The sequence below is a fragment of the Musa acuminata genome, chromosome BXJ3-7 (genome assembly GCF_036884655.1).
Source record: "Musa acuminata AAA Group cultivar baxijiao chromosome BXJ3-7, Cavendish_Baxijiao_AAA, whole genome shotgun sequence".
Classification (NCBI taxonomy): Eukaryota; Viridiplantae; Streptophyta; class Magnoliopsida; order Zingiberales; family Musaceae; genus Musa; species Musa acuminata.
In genome coordinates this window covers 2,927,937-2,948,392 of record NC_088355.1, presented here as the reverse complement: position 1 = coordinate 2,948,392, position 20,456 = coordinate 2,927,937, and the positions used below count along the sequence as shown (strand labels likewise).

Sequence of the window (20,456 nt, the reverse complement as noted above, 5' to 3'; positions counted from 1 at the left end):
CAGTCTTATCTACATAAATCCATCATTCACCGTTAACAACAACGGCGTTTTAATGACTCATGGCATATCATAGATGGTGGAAACAAGCTGATTCGCTTCCATCTCTGTATGTCTATAGTCCACAAGTCATCTTCATTGCCTCATCCTCGTGCATGGTTCCTTCTTCTTCTTGTCATATTCATGCATGAGTTGTTTCAGCACATCTTCTTCACGTAACACATGTTCCCGCCTTCTCCTACGCAAGACCGTTGCAACCTAACCATCGTATTCGCATCTGTGACTGCAGTTCCAATTACTCCTCTCATCACACCATCACATCATTCTTCTTCTCCATACACAACTCCCATCGTGCTTAGGATAACTGTTTGTTCTATATTTCCTTCCATGTTGCCTCATTTGCCTCTACTAAGATTTCATCGAGAGAGCGTCTCAGTTCATCAATGGCGCCTCAACCATCTGCGACTCGGTATGAGAAAGGAGCGGAGTCGCAGTCGGGGAACGGAGCTCAGCCGCCGGTGGTAGTCGACAAGACGCTGTCGAGCGCAGCGAACCTGGTGAAGCTCCTGCCCAGCGGCACCGTGCTGGCCTTCCAAGCACTCTCGCCGCCCTTCTCCAACCGGGGCATGTGCCACACCTCCAACAAGTATCTCACCGCGGCCCTGATACAGCTCTGCGCCGCCGCCTGCGCCGCTCTCTCCTTCACCGACAGCCTCAAGGGCGGCGACGGCAAGCTGTACTACGGGGTGGCGACGCTGCGGGGGATGTACGTGCTCAACTACGACGGGGAGGAGGGAGAGCGGAGCGGGGTGCTGAAGGACCTGAGGAGGTACCGGCTGCGGGTGCTGGACGTCGTGCACGCGCTGTTCGCGGTGGTGGTGTTCCTGACGCTGGCCTTCAGTGACAGCGACGTGCTCAACTGCTTCTTCCCGGAGGCAAGCCCCAACACGAGGCAGCTCCTCGTGAACCTGCCGCTGGGAGCTGCGTTCTTGTCGGGCGTGGTGTTCATGGTCTTCCCCACCACCCGCAAGGGGATCGGCTACGCGGACATGGCGCATCACCAGTGACTCCAAGGAAACAAAGCGGCCTGAGATGGCTCCTCATTGTTACTGTAGTACTACGATAGGGGATTTGAAAGGAAAGCTACTGTGCACTGGTAACGTAAAATGGTAACATCACCTGAGAATAAGAGCCTAAAACGTGAACGTATTTTTACTCTTCGTTGAATTAGAGTCGTCTAATTAGTAACTTTAACATTTAATTGATCTATCAATTGACAACTTAGCTCATGAAATACCAGAAACCATATAATAAAGTAATCTAATTATTATTACTCTCATTGAGTTCCGCGTGGCTAACCGCAGACTATTCCGCAACATGCACTACGCCGAGCCACCTGTCAAGCGCTTACAACGCGTGTTGACCGCGACCGACAATTGTGACTCGAGTCGGAATCAGATTCACATGTGGAGCCCACGATGCGAGAGGTTGGTTTCTCACGACGGAAGGTTGTCCACGTCGCACCCTGCACGCGTTCGAGTAACGCCACGACCAGGTCAGCCGCACTCACGCCGTCACCGCTTTCCACTTGACGGCCGCCTTCCTCCCGTCGTTCCAAACGCGCCTCCAGGGAGACCGCGCCGTCCCACCTAATCACGCCGCGTGCCACGTCGCCCCATCGTTGCCCATTCCGCAAGTCCCACCGCTCCTTCCTCTCTCCTTCTCTCTCCGCCTCTGTATATAACGATCTCCCGCCGTGTCTTCCGACCACTCTCATCCCTCCCTCTCGATCCAAGGAAGAAGGGATACACACTCTGCGATGGCTCCGAGGGCGAAGGCTTGCAACCCCGGTGGCGAGGGATGCGGCGGCGGAGACTGGAAGGGGATGCACTACCGGGGCGTCCGGAAGCGGCCATGGGGCCGGTACGCGGCGGAGATCCGGGACCCGGCCAAGAAGTGCCGCGTGTGGCTCGGCACCTTCGACACCGCCGAGGAGGCCGCCCGCGCCTACGACGCCGCCGCCTGCCGATTCCGTGGCCCCAAAGCCAAGACCAACTTTCCCTGTCCCGCCGAATCCCTCGCCTGCGCCACCGGATTAGCGGCCGGAACGGCGGCGCCAGCCAGCCCCAGCAACAGCACCATCGAGTCGTCCACCTCCTCGAGGCGGCCCGCCGTCGGTCCCTCGCCGCTAAATCTCGCGCTGCGGCGGTCGTCCTCCCTGTCCCCCTTCCCGCACTCGGACCTGATCGCTGCTGCCAAGAAATCGGCGGCGGTTAGGGATTTCAGAGGGCCGGCTTGTAGCGGGGTGGAGAGCGACTCAGACTCGTCCTCGGTGGTGGATTGTCCTCGCTCCCCAACATCCGTCTGGCCGACGGACGCGATTCGCTTCGATTTGGATCTCAACCTGCCGCCTCCGCCGGAGTTCGCGTGATCGAAAGTGACATGAATCGTAGTCCTCCTTTCGAAACGTCTGTAGATAACCATTCTCTGTAGTTCCCACATGTGACAAGTCAACCTCTCACACACTCCTTCCGTGCTTCGTTGCCTCCACTTGCACACGGTTGCGTCGTCGTCGTCGTCCTTCCTGTCGTCTCCTTGGCCGCCTCCTGCATCCTCTGCGCCGTCCCGACCACCTTCTCTCATCGACTCTGCCTTGTTTGATTGCTTTGCCTTCTTCACGAACGACTCCATCGAGTCCTTCGCTTCGTCTGAGGCGACAACGGAACACCTCAAAGTTGGGATGTGTACTAAATCTGACAAGTCACGAGATGCGATCGCAAAGCCCAATAAATAATGCTTATGCTAAGAAGCTATTATTTCATGGTTGGCACAGACATACAATTCTACAGTGTATTGGGGCTTTCTTGCATTAAACTGATGGTGTTGTTCATCCAATTAGATATGAAAAGTCTGATTGGATATGAACTCCGGCTACTTTGTCAACTCCAAAGTCAATTTGACTTCATACTACTGTCCATTGCCTACACTGGTATTGAATCTATAACCCGTTCCTGACTATGGTTTCGGATTTGATGGCTCTTTAAATTTAGAATTGATACTAAAGTCCTCACGATTAATGTTTTCGGATTTGATGGCTCTTTAAAATTAGAATTGATACTAAAATAATTTCAAGGTAATTTTGTATCTACTTCTGAACTTGAGAAATCAATCATCACTCGTTATCTGCCTCACGTGAAATTATTCGTTTTAGATAAGTTCGTATGATTTTATCCATAAATCCTAAAAGACTATATTTGATTATAAACAAAGAGATGTTAGCAAATATAAGGTTTTTGTTTCCGTGCTTTTTAATTGATACTAGACTAAATGTGTTTATTAGTGTCCTAATACGGAGTCAAGATCTCATGAGCCCTTATTCTAGTGCTAATATCATCCTTTACTCTTTGTCATGGACTTAGCTAATTTTGCCTAAGTTGTGCGGCACCCTTGTGTATCCGTCCGTAAAGGTCAGTCTCCCCGAAGCCTCTCATGATCCCTTAAGACCTACAAAAGAGAAAACGGGATAGAGAAAACGTCTCATTCAGAATCCACAAGCAAACATTTCCGAAAACACTTTATAGACAATGCAAATTACAAACAGACTTTACAAGCTCTGAACAGTTACACAACAAAGGGTCAAAATGGTCCATTACAGACCGAAAATCTCTTACAAGTGTCCACATGACACAACCTTTATTTACAAGCCTAAAGTGGCCACCAAACTCAACTAAAATAGGACTATTAAGCCTTCGACTGTCCCTCTACATGCTGTGCAAAGCATGAACATACCAAAAGACACAGATATACATAAGCATTACATCAAACATCCTGTTTAGAAGTTTGTCCGTGATATCTCGGAGATATCTTTTAGATTCACTTCAAAAGGGTAAAATCATACACAATCATATAAAGCGGATAATTTCCTGTGAGCTCCCGTGCTTGCACCGATGACAACAAATGATAGACTTATCAGTTGATACTAGAAGAAGAGCTCACGAGGCATCAACATCATCATTTACCATCAAAATTATGATAAAATTATATAGATCAATCCAAAATAGATAATTCCTCACTATGACAAGTGATAACTTATCAAAAAATTATTATTATTATTATTATTATTATTATTAATCTATTTGAAACCGAATTGGAGCCATAGTCAGTTCAAAAACATCAAACAATTAACTTGATTTAATTTCGATTTTAATCAATTTGATTTTAGCTTGAAGCAAACAACTCCCTTCATCTGGAGTGTCATGCTATTTTGGATGGCTTGAAGGTAGCACACCAAGAACAACTTACCTATTTAGAGTCCTGACTCCCAAATGCTTAGTCAACATGCTTTATAATTTACTTACAAGTAAAAGAAAAATCCAGTTATGAAACTTAGATCTCCCTAGTAGTAATACCAATCTCCTATCCCTTTGATAACTCAGTGTATGTCCCATCAAGTATTGGATTGCACCAAAATCTTAGAATGGATTTGCTAATGCAGTCGTCCAAAATTGATAAAGATACTATGATCCAACACTCAGTTACTATCAGAATTTATAGCACAAGCACCCAATGTATGTTAAGGCTCACAACATAACTATATCTTCTTACAACAATATATATCAATAACAATTAACTGCGACCTTAAGTGTACCAAAATAGTCTTCTTCCATTAATTGCATGATACTGTCAAAGAAAGATAAATGAGAACTATACTGATGATATAAACCAGTGAAAGTCCATTAATTTCATTTCAATGTACTACAGTAAGACACTCCAACTTCTCTGTCTCATAATGTAGTAAATTTGATATCAAGTTTCCTATAATGTAGTGAAGAATGAAATCTTATGTCAACTGCACTCTATTTCAGTGCACAAAAAAAAATGCTAATTCTTTTGTTAAATTGGATCAGTGGCCAACTTTCTAAGAACATCCACCAAAAAGGTTTCTTCCATTCAATTATAGGGGCCCAAGTAAAGCTATGAAGATTATCACATCAGCAGTTGATCTACACAACTATGATGTTATATATTTTTCTTGTTGTGGCCAGTTATATTTTGCTTAGAATTTTAGCCTGAGAGGTTCTCATTTAGTAGCATTCAGCTGCTTTCTTCTACAGAAAAAGAAGCCATAGTTTTTTGCTTATGAGTTCTGCTGGTAGGTCAGAAGTACATCTAACCAGCAGAAATAGAACTCCTTTCGCTGTGCTTCTTTTAAGCTTCGAGGTTGTCCTTTGATCAGGAAATGTTGGAGTTGATACAGTGAAATATGTGGAGTGTTCTCTTTGATGGTATGGCTGATGACCACATCTCTAAGACTGACATGATCACTGGAATTCAACATTATACTTTAAATTCTCTCTCTCTCTCACTCTCTCTGAGTCTGTAGGTGTTCTGATCCTTATTAGGGATTAGACCTTCTTTGTACTTAAAATGCTCTCTCTCACTGTCTGTAGGTGTTGAGGATTAGACCTTTATATAGAGAAGGAAGAAGAAGATGCGATCTTAATATAAGGGATGTAATACATGTCAATATACCGATCGATATTCACCCGATGCAGTATCTTCATGATGAATCACCGATATCAGTATTGTATCAAGATCTAAATCATGAGCATTATTTTCTCCTCAAAACTGCTTTATTTTCCTTCCTTTTCAGAAATCTTTGACATCGCTACTGCCTTCCTCAAACAACCAATGTGGGATGACACTGCAATTTTCTGGATTAGAAATTGGAGGTTAACCTTTCATCTTGTTTTGTAATGATACGAATCTAACTTCCCTAGTTGCTTTGAAGATATAAAAAACATGATTCAATCTTTTGAACCAGTAAGTCTCGACTTCCATCACTGTCCACAGTTCTAGTTTACATTTGTTAAGGAAAGAAGACGTTGATGTCCTCGTTAGCTCAACATGGTCCGGACCCATATATACAGGATTGTTCGAAATGCTTCCGATGTAGAAATGTTGAGCTTTCGAGATACCGCCTACATAAAGACTAAGGTTATGAAAGATTTTCGACTCGATCCTTTCGATGCCCAAGTTACTAACCCAATGTATATAAGTGCGGACGAGAGTGGATAAAAAAGGTAAGTCCCCTTTTTATTATGTTGAAGACGAACTTTTATACCTGATCATAAAGTGATAGAATATTTCATGAAATATTCTATAGGGAGGTTGCCTTTAGCTACCTCCAATAGTGGCACTTGCCTTGGACCATTGTCCATGTTGGTAGATAGGTAGGGGGTGACATTTGTCTTCTCCTTTCACCTTAGACACTATATGATAGTTACATGTCTGATGATGATTAGTTGATGGTGTATTCCTTATCATTTGTTCCCCTCTCATGGCATGTTTCGGGGCTCTTGCCAAAGGAGTCCGAAGTGCAGTATTTGGTTCAATCAGCACACTGAGCCCATACCTCTTTGATCCATTTTCGACTTAGTGGGCATCTTTAGTTCATCCGACATGTCTATCCGAGATCACCTCACTAGCACTGTTGGTGGCGATCCATTGTCGACCTACCCCTCATATCATCAAGAGACGCACATTGGTTAGACATGGTTGAGTTTTCTAACCTCCACACCTTAGGCAAGGATGAGAGTGAAACTTCCTAATCTCCACACCTTGGTGGAGGCAAGGTCGAGCTTCCTAACTTCCATGCCTTGAGCGAATGTGGGGATCGAGCTTCACGATCACCATGCGTTAGTAGAGACGGGGTCAAGCTTCTTGCCCTCTATGCCTTGGGAGGAAGAGAGGGTCGAGCTTCTCGATCACCATACCTCAGTAGATTTATAATTCACAAAATTATCTCATCAATATAGGTCATAACCAAACATTAAGAGCAACCTTGGCATCCTTCCAACTATTGTTGGCCTGCAAATGCAATTTATGTATGTTTCAATCATCAAGGCAGGAGGAGTAAATGTTTTAACTTCACCAAGCATCATTCATTGCACATCCAAATAAGGTGACAGCAACTGTTGCATGTTCTTGAATGTCCTCTACATAACATAGTCTCAACCACTCCAGTGGCTGCTTTAATTAATAATACAAGCAACAATGTTGTTATCTTCTGGTGAGCTACACTGCACATCATACTTATTAAAAATAAGCAGTCACATCAGCATCAGTGACATGTCTCTTGTCTTATCCTTGAAACAGCTCTTCATGTCAAGGAAAAGACATCACCTCACTTTCTCCAGCCCTTCAAGTTTCCACCCTAATAGTTCCAAGTCAGGCAGAGAAAAAATGATGAGCTCAAAGAAGAGGTTGTCCAGTTAAGTCAGTTAACCACCTTCCTTGACAGCCTAAAGGAGACCACAATTATTGAAGGCCTCACCTAAACATGCATAGTTTTCAATGATTAGATCTACGACATACTCGCTTAATCAAGCAAGCAACAATGGACTCCGTCACCATCCTCATTCATAACAGCTGCAACCACTCAGGACCTGCATCAGAAGGCTTTTCTTGATACATTCTTTTTGCTTTGGTCATTACTGATTTGGGTTCAAAGACAAATTGGGACGTCTACGTGCGCTCCAATTTATTTTATTTGGTAGAAATCCAATCCAATCATGGTACTAATCCAAAATATTTATGCTCAGATTAATGATTGCTTACTGCCTCTGATCTTGTAAACCAACTCAACTGTCCTCCCACATATGATACAGGATTAAAAGCAACAGTGAAGCCATGAACACTTTGATCAAAGAATGGAGCAAGGGGGTTAAGGACTGGGCATGAAAGGACCATAGAACAGCAGCATAGGCAGGTGAGTAGGGACTGCATTAATGGTGGGCTAATGATTAAGCACTAAGCACTTCACGTGAGAACCTCCGTCTTCATTCACCGTGAGAAACTCGGAACTCCAATGTTACATACAACTTTCTCTTCTGATCAAACTCCCATCTCCATATCTCAGAAACTGTAGCAACTTCAAATTTGTAACCAGGTTTGTCTATATTTAGGAAATGGAGCTCAAATCTTAAGATCCACCACACTCGATCTGACCAGAAGAACACTGTTATTCCACTCCTTGTTTATCCACCTTGCATTCCTCCATTTCCGTCCATTTGAGGGTTCGAGCAACACTGTTATTTCACTGTCATCTCAGTTGCCTCAAGGAATAACATTAGGAAGCCCCCATCTCTTATATCTGAAGAAGTTTGCATGTCACTGGGAGTACTTTGCACCGCGATGTGGTAATCTTGTCACCGCCAATTAATTTAGTGCCAACCAACTGATCATGCTTCCCGATCTTTATGTTCATTTTCAGGGCCCCATCAACCAATGCAGCCATTTAAAATGCCGTCACAATAGTTGCTCACCTCCCACACCACCCCAGCTTCCTACCTCCGATCCTTCTCTATATATCGTATGCCGAGCCAAGTCTCCAAAAATGTGTGACCTACAAACTTCTAGTCTCTTTCTCCTCCTCAGCTTTCTCTAGTCTCCTCTAAGACCAGGTCATGGGTGTTGAACAGGAAAAGACTGCCATCTACGATCACAGGATATCGACTGTGGTGCCTGCGACGGTGACCGGCAATGCTGTCCTGCATGAACTCACCAATATGGACCTCATCATGAAGCTGCACTACCTGAGGGCTGTGTACTACTTCAATCAAAGTGAGATCACTGATGGTATCACCATTGCCGACCTAAAAAATCCCATGTTCTTGTGGCTCAACATCTGCTATCCCATGGCTGGACGAATTCGGAGGGCGGAGAGTGGACGTCCACTGATCAAGTGCAATGACTGTGGGCTGAGGATCATCGAAGCTAGGTGTACAAGGACGCTGGGTGAGTGGCTGGACGTGGAGTCGTCGTCGTCGTCGCGTTGGAGGCTCCTCGTACCAGATAAGGTGCTTGGTCCAGACTTGCAGTTCTCCCCCATGGTTTACATGCAGGTAATCCTCTATCTTCGTATGTTCATTTATGAGCTCATTCGTTTTTGCATGCTTCATATCAACTTCATGCATTGAATAACTGCAGCAGTAAGTTAGAAACTATTAAGTAGCTCTTTTCTAGAAGGCAACAACAATAAATTTAACATGGTGGAACAAAAATACATCAAGGTGTGCAAGTCGAGCTGGTGAAGTAGCATGCTTAAAGAAGATAGACAACTTATTTGTTCATCACAAATGCTTCTTAAAGTTTTCACCCCTTTTGTGGCTTCCTTTGTTTCAATTTAACCAAAACTCAGCTGCATGCTTAGCTTTCATGAGGAACTTGGTTTGATCTGCTTGTACCTAATCTCATTGAGGATGGATTCAAATTTACTAGATCCATTGTAATTATATCTTGCATTTTCCCTTTAAAAAATCAGGATTAATTATTGTACCTATGCACATTAAGCTCTGGAGATAGTGGGAAGAATTAATTGTAAGCATAAATACCAACTTTCAGAATTTTGTTTGATCAGAAAAATAGAAAAAGGAACTCAGTCACTCTGAAGAGTTATCAAAAGATCCCACAGAATAGTAACTGTCAAAAATGCAGCAATTAAAGTTGGGTCTGTGTGACATTATAACATTTTCATATTTACAGTTATATTTTCTTGCAAATTTATTAAATAAATAAGTTCTAGACAATTCTCATATTTATTTATTTTTATGGATATCCTTAAAACTTTGACTATTAGGAAATCAGATGGGTGTCTTACTAAGGGTGAAAGGAAAAAGTAGACTAGATTTTTATAAGTAAATGAAATTAGTAATTAATTTGTAGGCAAATACACCTAAAACCAACCATTCAAGGGTGTGTTATGGAATAAAAAAGAGCTTCCCATTTTAATCTAGTGCCAGTAAACCTTAAGCTTTTATGACATCATTATATTCTTTGTGTCCAACTCCCAAGGAAGGAAGTCCCAGCACATTATATATTGCAGTCTCACTGACCAAAAGTTCTTAATGATCAGAGACATTAGTGCTCACATAAAAGAATGAGAATTGGTCACAGTAGTTCCCAGTAAGGGCCTGAAAGCATCCCCAAATGCAATAAAATAGATGAGGATACCCTGCGTCACTTTCTCTGGGTTGCTAACCATGCAAAGAACTTATATTGCTGTTGTCTGGCTTCACCAGATGACACTACCACATGGAGGTTTTGTGTACATTGATCAAGTAGGATAAGTTTCCATCAGAATAAGGAGAAAATTATATGGGTGGCATGGCAGTGGTTGTAGTAAAGCTTGTAAGAAGCAGTTGAGAGGAGTTTTCCAGAGGATAAATGAGAAAAGAAAATTAAATCAGCATAAACCATATCTTAGTTGTGAAATAAAAGCAGCTTCAACAGAGTTCGTGATCAGTGATCCTATGGGGTTTCATATACTTCTACTACTAGAAGCTTTTCTTAATATCTCAGAATAACTACACAAAACAAGAAAATCAAACTCAAACTTGGCTTATGTACTACTAAACTTATGATAACCCTCTAAAATTTGAGCTTCATTGCAGGATCACTAAGAGAGTTTAATCTAACTCGAAGCATGATCAAATTCAACAGCATTGGTTTGAACATGACTTCAAAACATTAATGAGAAACAACGCACAGCATCATGCTTATTTTACCTTCTTTGTTAACAGAAGCATCATTCTTAAATAAGCACAAGAGAAAGTTTCATTATATAGTCAAAGAACAAACCTGCATCTAATTGCCACATCAAGTGTCACTCCCTTGGAATTAGCCACTTCAAAGATTAACAACCCACTAGAGCAGACCTTTCGCTTCTGCAAGAAATGTCAATTCAGACTTTCAAGTTAGTCACCAATTTTGGAGGTCAAATAGAACAAGGACAATTAAATTAATGGAATTTATCTTGACATAAACACCTTGTCGGATTAAGCTTCGATTTGGTTCACCTTGAGCACATACGTATCATACATGAATCCAAACTTTGAACCAATTGATCTGAGTTTCTAAATACTTTCCTCTTACAACCTATTAACATTATTACCTGGTTTATTTTCCAAACTGATACTCGGTGAGCAGTTTACTAGATTTAAATGTGGAGGGATGGCCATTGGATACAGCTGGGCTCATGTCCTAGGAGATCCAATGTCAGCCACAAACTGTATCAATCTGTGGGGAGAGTTATTCAGTGGCAATCCACCCCCTAAAACTCTTCAGCTAAACAACCACCAAAAGAAAGCAGAAAGTGCAGCAACACATGTGAAAGTGTCTCCAAAACCAATTCCAGTCAACCAGGTTGAACTAATTGGGGATGGCTGGCTGGCTCCCAACACCCGTAAAATGGCAACAAATTCCTTTAGGATCACAGAAACCAAGCTTAAGAAAATGCATCCAGAGCAACTCAAACAAGTCCCAACTTTTGTAATAATCTCAGCTATGATCTGGAAATGCTTGGCAAAAATTCGAAAGAGCAGAGAATCCAAAATGGCAACTATCTGCAGATACCTCACCTTAGCAAAATGCAGCAAAATACTGAACAATATGCTCAAAACAAGCACAGTCAGGTTAGATTCCTCAGCTGCCAATTTTGGGCTGTTAGAACTAGCAACCTTGATCTGTAAACAGGAAGCGGATGAGTCGAAGTCAGTTGAAGAGTTGGTTGACATAGAAAATGGGAAGCCAGATTTTGTGCTTTATGGGGCAAATCTCACTTTCGTAGACATGGAAGGAATCAACTTATATGGGTTAGAGCTCAAGGGTCAGAAGCCTGTACAAGTGGACTACAGCATTGATGGAGTTGGTGATGAAGGAGCAGTTTTGGTGCTACAGGGTCCTCAGAGAACTAATGAAACCATCAGCAACCAAGAGAGACTTGTAATGGTTATCTTACCAGAAGATGAGATCCAACAGCTCTGCGAATTGCTTAGCAGTGAATTTGGCATCGCTCAAGATCTGAAGATAAACCATAAACTCTCTGTAACAAACATGTAAACCTGGAAGTGAATGTTTCGAGGATGTCAAGTTGTCTTAATTGCCTAAGTATATCAGATTAATAGTAAGTTGTTGTCTGCTAAATAATGACTATATTATGTAGCAATTTTCCAACAGAATCATGAATTGCTACATGTGAAGAATATGTCAAAACATTGAAATGGAGCTCAGGCAGAATTAGGTACCAATTTACTTACCATCCCACTAGTTTTGTTTGTAAGAATACCATGCTTCTTATGGCAAGCCTGGTTGTTCTGGTTGCTGATGCATACAAATAATTCACTGTAAAGCAACAACAACATTGTAACCTCCCTAAAAAGAAGCTAAAAGTATGTTGGGGAAACAGCTAACAACTTCTGAATCAGGATCATGTACTGTCAAAGATCATGGACTAGACCGCTGCTGAATCCACTCAGAACATGAATATGCTAATTGCACACTTATATACACAAACCATAAATAAGAATGTCCTTCGCATTAATTCATTTTCTTTGAGTAAATTCTTCAGATAACTTTTACTCTAATAAAATGTTGCAACAAAAATACCTGTTCAATTTTGCAAAACGACAAATAAGCATGCGTACGATGACCCAATTCCGAAGTCCACACGAATATCCACTGTTAGGATGCCCTCATTTCCTGTGAGAGAAGCAATTAACCAGCAAAAAATCACATTTTCGAGCTCTAGAACTCATTCCCGGGAGCTGGCCTCAACAAAATCCAACGTTAGAACGAATTCCAAGAGCTCTGCAGATTAAGAAAACAGGCATACGCACGACCGATAATTCATCGAACAGCTTCTGTGCGCCCCGCCAGCAGAGGCGCCCAGCACCAGCCGAACACAGCCTTGAAGGGAGAAGCAACCAACACACCGATGCACTCACAAACTGAATACAGAAAAGCCAACTCCAACACATTCCTCTAAGGTCGAGAGACGGGCCTCGCCGGCGGAAGAGACCATCGCGGGCCGAACCCTGGCAGAGAAGAACTGCTCCTCGATCGTCCGGCGGCCAGAGCTAAGGAGGCTGCCGCGGCTGGGAAGAAGTTCCAGCGAAGCGGTGGCGCGGGAAACTCGAAGCTGAGGCAAGGCGGAGGTGACGGTGGGCGGGCGCATAGAACAGGCAGAGGGCGGATAAGGCGGCGTGGCGCTACGGCTCGTCCGGATCGACCGCACTCGTGTTTCTATACGGGCGTTGGGTTCATTTATTTCTACTCTCCTATTTATTTGGAGATGCTTACACAATACAAAACTTTAATGAGGATTTCATTATATATATATATATATATATATATATATATATATATATATATATATATATATATATATATATATATATATATATATATATATGAATGTATGTATATATGTATATATGTGTGTATATATATATAATACAGTAAATAGAAGTTATTTTTAGGTGTGTGTTCCTTTGTACTTGATTTATGATGTCACGGAAGTTATCTTGAAAGTTAGTATATCAAATATATTAGTATTTGTAATTATGTATTATATATAAACTTTAAGAATATGTCATTTATGAGAGTAATGATATATATATATATATATCATCCATTTTATCTTAGACTTTCATAGTAGGAGGACAACAATATATAAATAGGGAATCATTTTTTTTCTAATTTTATGTGAATTTAGTGATATTATATATAAATTTAATATGACTTTTAAAATGAATCTAACAATGTTCGGTATATTATCTTTTTTTAGTATAGCTTTAAAAAATCCTTTGAATTAAGACGTAGTTGAGTAATAAACTCGAACGATTTTAAAAGAGGTTTGATTTTCAAATACGATAATATTTGAAAAACAACAGACTAAGTCGACTTCATCGCATCAGATTCATGATTATCTCTGATATTAATAGAACCAAAGTACAAAGCTTTTAACTGCGTATACAATGTTTTTATCGTTTGTGATCTTAATTAGATGAAAGAGACACTTAATTCTCAGAAGCAAAGAAAAAGAAAGACAAGTCCTTCAACAAGCCGTGCCTTTCACTCAAGAAGGATGCAACAGATCACCCACTTCCACTAAAAGGACATGACATTAGATCTTTGAATCGCTTATGAGTTGAGGTGACATAATATTTGAAGTATAATATTTGAAGTGACATAATATTACAAACTTCTTTTTTTGTTGGATGACTCCTTTGTGTGGACTATGCACTTGAATATACTTCATTCCAAAGCTATATTTTCAGTAAGATGTCATGATGCTATAATGGGAGTGGTTAAAGATGAAAAAGACTGTTAATCAAACACCAAAAGCACAAATTGTTTATTCATTGTCAGAGTTAGATTGCAAGAACCATGAGATTCATGACAATGGTGTGGATGAATATATCTCCTCCACTGCTAAGAAGATGAATCAGATATGTCAATTTGGCTCGAGTGTCAGCAAAACATCATCCAACAATGTTTCTATTACATTATATTGGCAGAACAATACAGATTCTGGTGATGAGTTTACATTGAGATGTAGGGATAAGCTTGTCATTTGTTCAAAGAAGATGCCTAACCAAGTCCAACCATGTAAATTTTAACAGTATTACCAGTCTCCTTTTACCAACCTCCCTCATTCTTCATGGTGATTGGTTCTTCAGCAACTCTCCTTACCATCTCCTACCTCACAACACGAAATGATTGCACATTGACATGCAGTAGAAATTAAGCAACCTCTGTCTGTAAACACCTTCAACCAACAGCCTCACACCAACACTCCTCATTCTTAGAGAATTCTTCTCCTTCTCCGGATTCAACTGAGAATCCATGGCGAGGCTCTGGCGATGGCTAACTGTGTCCATGGTCCTGACAGCAGTGGCCTTCAGCTGTGTGTCTGGTCGGTTTGTGGTCGAGAAGAACAGCGTGAGGGTGATCCGGCCAGAGCATATCAGGGGGAGGCACGATGCAGCCATTGCCAACTTCGGCGTGCCGCACTACGGGGGCACCATGGTGGGTGTGGTCAAGTTCCCTGACAAGAACAGCACCACCGCATGCAATGCCTTCAACGGCACCCCTTTCAAGTCCCGATCTAGGCGCCCTGTTATTCTACTTGTCGACCGAGGAGGTGAACATGACAGCAACATTCTCTTCTCTCTGTTCTTTCATTTCTTCCTTCACCATAGATGGCCTTTTACTGCAGAAACAGAATAATTATGCTCATATGATTTGGATCTTTCTTCTCTGGAACCCGTATGCAGGTTTGGTATTACAAGTACCATGATCATGGTTCTTATTTAGTGTGAAATACTTGTTCTTTATTTTCTTTTTCCTCTTTCTTATATTTTTTTTTTCCAATTTCTTGGTTTACTTCTTAGTGTTAATTGAGGGAGATTCAAAGCTTTCTTCCTCTTTTTCCTTTCTAATCTACGCATTGCAATGAAGTACCCCTTTCTGATGGTTTAAGAAGATCTAGATATCTCAGAGATTGATACGAAAAGTTTCTCAAAGTTTCCATCCAGATCTAAAACTTCTAAAGTTTCTCAAAGCTGCCATGATAGAATCTCTTGATAGAATCTATGAAATCCATTTTCATCAACAAATGGAACAGTGAGGGTGGCTTACCTTTCCTTTTCCCTCGGTATAATCTCTGGTTTAGCTGCCATGCGAAAACCACCTTCTACTCTATGCAAAGCTCAAGGAAGACATTCCACCAGTAGAGTCTTAATCCTCTTCCACCTGCTCCAGATTGCTACTTTGCTCTGAAGGCATGGAATGCACAGCAAGCTGGTGCTGCTGGAGTTCTAGTTGCTGACAACACTGATGAGCCTCTGCTTACCATGGACAACCCTGAAGAGAGCCAAGACTTGGAGTACGTCGACAAGATCACCATTCCCTCTGCCTTCATCAACCACGAATTCGGTGAGACCCTCAAGAAGGCCTTGGCAAAGGGGACGACTGACCATGTTATCGTGAAGCTGGACTGGAGAGAATCCATGCCTCACCCGGACGAGAGGGTCGAGTATGAATTCTGGATGAACAGCAATGATGAATGCGGCCCTCGCTGCGATGAGCAGATGAATTTTGTCAAGAACTTCAGGGGCCATGCCCAGCTGCTTGAGAAGGGAGGATTCACTCAGTTCACTCCTCACTACATCACCTGGTACTGCCCAGAGGCCTTCATACTCAGCAAGCAGTGCAGAGCCCAGTGCATCAACAGAGGGAGGTACTGCGCTCCTGATCCCGAGCAGGACTTCAATGAGGGGTATGACGGCAAAGATGTGGTGATCGAGAACCTGAGACAGCTTTGTGTTCATAGAATTGCCAATGAGACAGGCCAGCCATGGGTTTGGTGGGACTTCGTCACTGATTACCATGTCAGGTGTTCAATGAAAGACAAGAAATATAGCACAGACTGTGCTGAAGATGTTGTCAAATCCCTTGGCAAGTCTATGAACTTGATCACAGATTTTGTTCCTTGTTCATCTTGAAGGAATAGAAACCTTTTCTTACATGATTCAGCTTGATGCATCAGGTTTACCTCTGGCCAAGATCACAAAATGCATGGGTGATCCAGAAGCAGATGTTGAGAATGACGTCCTAAAGACAGAGCAAGAACTCCAGGTACATTAATCTGAAAGATTTCTAAGCATAATTATTGGCAATGAAGAGTTCCCACATTTCACCAAGTATAATCTTACTGCACACAAACGTTCTGCAACATTCCGCCAAAAGTGAACTGAATGCCCCACTGACCTGTCATTCTTCAACATGGCAGTCAGCTTCAAGCATACACCTTCATTGCTATGTGCTTGTGGATGATTTTTCTTTGTTGTCTGTTGTGATGACAAGATCATTGATAAAAACAAGAATGACAGAGAGCTCAAACCCTTATTTTTTACCTTATTATATCTTCCGACATGACCTGCTTCCCACAATAGTAGCAAACATTTTCTGCTTATGCATTCATTTTAGTAGATAATCAGTATCCTCTTCCTACTGCTTTCTTTACCTATATTTGCCACTCAGATTAAGCACCTGTCCATTGTCTTCAGAGAGAGGCCAGATATTTCTTAGCCAAGATCTGATGTTCTGCCTAAAATTGCTCTAGCAACTAGAGAGATTGTTGGCTAGGCTAATCATCAATAGAAGTTAGAAACTTTAGAAATCTGGTCTTAGGCCTTGAGATATAAACACAGCATCTAGCCTTTGTTGAACACAGGCTTCTAAATTCATGATATATTGCCAGATAGTTTGACAGTTGTGGAGTACATTTTTGCAAGGACTCAATCTCATTATCCAGGGAGTCTAACCAATCACCATTGGCTCATAAAAGTAGCATGTAGAAGCCCTTCCATGATTTATGAGGTGCTTTTGCATCTTATTCTGAATCTTTTTTTTATCAAACAATAACTCTTGTTTTCTATCTCTTTCAATCACATTCAGTCCACACCACGAATAACCAAAGAGATTGTCCCTTGAGGGAGAATTTTCCAGCTTTGATGCCAAACAACATTCTTTCTTGGTTGTAACTTGAGAAGAAAAGAAAGAAATGGAAAGGAGTTACAACCATTAATAAACAAAAAACCTGAACAAATAACTAGTGCAGTAAATGCATTTATCCAGTACCAACCATAAGGATAGATCCTAATGATGACAATAATAGACTGGTGTCTTTATCAAGTGCATTACAGAAGAACTTCTAATTATTATCCTTCTCTGCTATGACAAAAGAAAAAAGATTAAAAGAACAAACAATCAGGCCGATTCAATAATGTTACAAGTTAAAATACTATCTATTATTGAGTCAAATTAGAGAGTTTACTGTAGCTTCGTGATTCAGATTTCTGGTAGCATAACTGATATACTGATCGATTTTCACATTATAGGTCGGACATGATTCTCGCGGGGATGTAACTATCTTACCCACCTTGGTTATAAACAATGTTCAATATCGAGGTTTGACACCTAGACCCTTGTTTCAAAACCATGGGTTTATCAATGTCATTCTAGAACAAACCTTTGGAGCTAACTAGTTCTTTTAATATTTTGGTTGGTATTAACCAAAAGAATTTAATAACATAACAATCAGTAAAATGAGTGCATTTTTTCCTGTGTAAAGGGAAATTGGAGAGGATTGCTGTGCTGAAGGCAATATGTGCAGGATTTAAAGAATCGACTGAACCTCCTGTATGCTTGAATGGAGGTTTGCATGACTAACCATTTCCTAGTGAACTATATAGTATATACTAAGCTTATGCTGCATATACTTGCTTGTTTTCTACCAGATATTGAGACAAATGAGTGCCTTCGATCAAATGGTGGTTGTTGGCAAGATCAAAAGTTAAATATCACAGCCTGCAAGGTACATTCTCCTCTTATATATTATAACTTTAACATTGTGGGAGTTTGAAGAGAGTTGCACTGTTATTCACATTATGTTAATTTCACTTCTTTAGGACACTTTTAGAGGCAGACTCTGTGTATGTCCTGTAGTTCATGGTGTTCAATATCAAGGTGATGGCTATACATCTTGTCAAGGTAATATTCCTTATTAAATGGTTCTTTGACTATCTTAACAACCATTTTATACTCAAAATTCTACATAGCCTTATTGCTGAAAATGTACTCCCTAGCAACACTGTTTTATGGAACTAGTATCATTTCATCTGACTGACTAAAGCCCTCCAAAATTGTGACATATTTTCTTTGTATTGAGATTCAGCTGTGGGACCAGGAAGATGTGCAATGGACAATGGAGGTTGCTGGTCTGAGACTAGAGATGGACAAACATTTTCAGCTTGCTCAGTAAAATTTTATATACTTGTTGAATTGTCCTATCATGCAAAATTTCCACTTTTATTGGACATAAGGATAACACAACTATTTGCCTTGAAGGGCTCCTTGTTGACTGGTTGTCGCTGTCCTAATGGATTCCATGGTGATGGTTATACGTGTGAAGGTATTTAATTTTCTATAATTTCCTATGTTCTTTAAGTTCTAAGGATGCTCAATGGCTTCTCTATTTGTTTTAGATACTGATGAATGCAAGGAGAAGCTTGCCTGTAACTGCCCTGAGTGCTCTTGTAAGAATAAATGGGGTGGATATGACTGCAAGTGCAAGGGCAACCTGTTGTACATTAAAGGGGAGGACACATGCATAGGTAAGAAAAAGAGTATGACATACTAATTGCTGTAGAACAATATGATACCCACATTGTACAAGGTAGCATGCAAGATGTATATGATACAGCATCCATGCAGTAAACACAGTTAATTTCTTTAAATTAGCTACATATGCCTTTTTGTAGTTTAGATTAGTGTTTTCTTTTTGTGTCAAAGTAGTTCTATTATGCAAAATGATTACCTAGTATTTAGTGTCTATAGTTACAATTTGATTGATCATAAAATCTTGCATTAGATGCTTGTCATATAGTACTGAAATACCTGAACCTTCACCAAATGAGAATTCACCAGAAGTATAATATTTGCCTTAGCTTTCAGCAGATATTAAATGCAACATCAGATCAAAATTAAAACAGAGAATACTGTGCATTTAGAGTTCTGAGACCTTTTTCTGTTTATATATTTGCATTTGCAATCAGATTCAGGTATTATATGGTCATTGAATTTGATGCAGAAATGAAGTTTATCACAGGCTGCTTTTAAGTATAGTATCATGTGTCTTGGTAGTTTTCTTCTGTTTTAGGGTAAGGTAATTCCTGTTTAGATTTATCATTTTTCTGTTGTAATGCAGCTAAAAATATGTCAAGATCGAGATGGATACTGATGCTCTTAGTTCTATCATGTGTGGCTGGTGCTATAGCAGGATACATATTCTACAAATACAGGCTCAGAGTATGTTAAGTCCAACTCAATCAAAAAACTAGTCAGGCTAAATGAGCATCTTCGTTATTAGTCAGTGAGATCCATGACATATCAATGCTTCACTTTTGCAGTCTTACATGGACTCCGAGGTCATGGCTATCATGTCGCAATACATGCCACTAGATAACAATGACCACCGCAATGAGATCCAACAGTTACGACAAGATTCAACAGCCTAATGAGGTATTTCTTTATTAGTTTATTGGTTCTTCCAGTTCTATATTTTGAACTTTTTCCTGACAAGCCACATTTCTTTTGGCAGGAGGGATTTAGATGTAAATTCACAATATTGACAACCGAGAATCCATGAAAAGAAATTATATTGTGACCACAAATTTTTTAGATAGCTGTAAGAGTGGGTCACCAATTTGGCATATATTAATCAATTTTGTTGTAAAATGAATACTGGAAAATAAGCATCCATTACTAGCCAGCGGCCAACAATTCCAGATTGCATGATTAGACCAAAATGTTTCTGCAATTATGCTTTCTGATCTCTTTCAATCCATAATAAAAAATTACATGGTAAGAGCAGAACATACCACCACTTTTTTCATTGGTAATGTATAATATTCCTTAAAGAGAAAACAAAGGAGGTGTCATATTGTTTTGATCAAAAAGTCCAACCTTAATCTTCATGTTAGTTTATGCTAACTTACCATCTGCCTTTCTGAATGAACCATTCTATTCCAGTTAGTCTGTGGTAGCTTGTT

General features: G+C 40.8%; 4 protein-coding genes and 1 long non-coding RNA gene across 8 annotated transcripts; 4 read left to right on the top strand and 1 right to left on the bottom strand.

The window, feature by feature from the left end:
* Positions 1-364: 364 nt before the first annotated feature.
* LOC135643328 (protein DMP5-like) lies at positions 365-1,200 on the top strand. The gene has a single exon (XM_065160143.1). The coding sequence runs from the start codon at positions 441-443 to the stop codon at positions 1,062-1,064; it is 624 nt and encodes a 207-aa protein (XP_065016215.1). The 5' UTR covers positions 365-440; the 3' UTR covers positions 1,065-1,200.
* Positions 1,201-1,343: 143 nt separating this feature from the next.
* On the top strand, positions 1,344-2,818 carry LOC103990723 (ethylene-responsive transcription factor 11-like). The gene has a single exon (XM_009409967.3). It carries the CDS (start codon positions 1,817-1,819, stop codon positions 2,426-2,428), a length of 612 nt encoding a protein of 203 aa, XP_009408242.2. The 5' UTR covers positions 1,344-1,816; the 3' UTR covers positions 2,429-2,818.
* A 4,095-nt stretch (positions 2,819-6,913) lies between these two features.
* Positions 6,914-13,075, bottom strand: LOC108953313 (uncharacterized). Of its 3 annotated transcripts, none has more exons than XR_010498006.1 (6): positions 12,445-13,075; positions 12,096-12,180; positions 11,798-11,900; positions 11,418-11,522; positions 10,639-10,724; positions 6,914-8,982 (listed from the first exon to the last, which is right to left on the bottom strand). It is a non-coding gene; the product is annotated as an uncharacterized LOC108953313 (long non-coding RNA). The 3 variants fall into 3 exon arrangements; XR_010498007.1 differs by having other exon boundaries at positions 11,798-11,881; XR_010498008.1 differs by having other exon boundaries at positions 11,798-11,859.
* Positions 7,975-11,985, top strand: LOC103990724 (protein ECERIFERUM 26-like). Its single transcript, XM_009409968.3, has 2 exons — positions 7,975-8,903; positions 10,987-11,985. Exons 1-2 carry the CDS (start codon positions 8,466-8,468, stop codon positions 11,896-11,898), a joined length of 1,350 nt encoding a protein of 449 aa, XP_009408243.2. The 5' UTR covers positions 7,975-8,465; the 3' UTR covers positions 11,899-11,985.
* A 1,610-nt stretch (positions 13,076-14,685) lies between the features above and the next one.
* Positions 14,686-20,176, top strand: LOC135643220 (vacuolar-sorting receptor 7-like). 2 transcript variants are annotated; one of them, XM_065159922.1, is made up of 13 exons: positions 14,686-14,983; positions 15,604-16,299; positions 16,391-16,479; positions 17,745-17,814; positions 17,978-18,061; positions 18,144-18,220; positions 18,315-18,396; positions 18,581-18,663; positions 18,754-18,817; positions 18,891-19,019; positions 19,613-19,713; positions 19,815-19,926; positions 20,006-20,176. In XM_065159922.1, exons 1-12 carry the CDS (start codon positions 14,686-14,688, stop codon positions 19,920-19,922), a joined length of 1,881 nt encoding a protein of 626 aa, XP_065015994.1. In that variant the 3' UTR covers positions 19,923-19,926; positions 20,006-20,176. The 2 variants fall into 2 exon arrangements, with proteins under 2 accessions (XP_065015994.1, XP_065015993.1); XM_065159921.1 differs by having other exon boundaries at positions 18,581-18,817.
* The last annotated feature ends 280 nt before the right edge of the window (positions 20,177-20,456 follow it).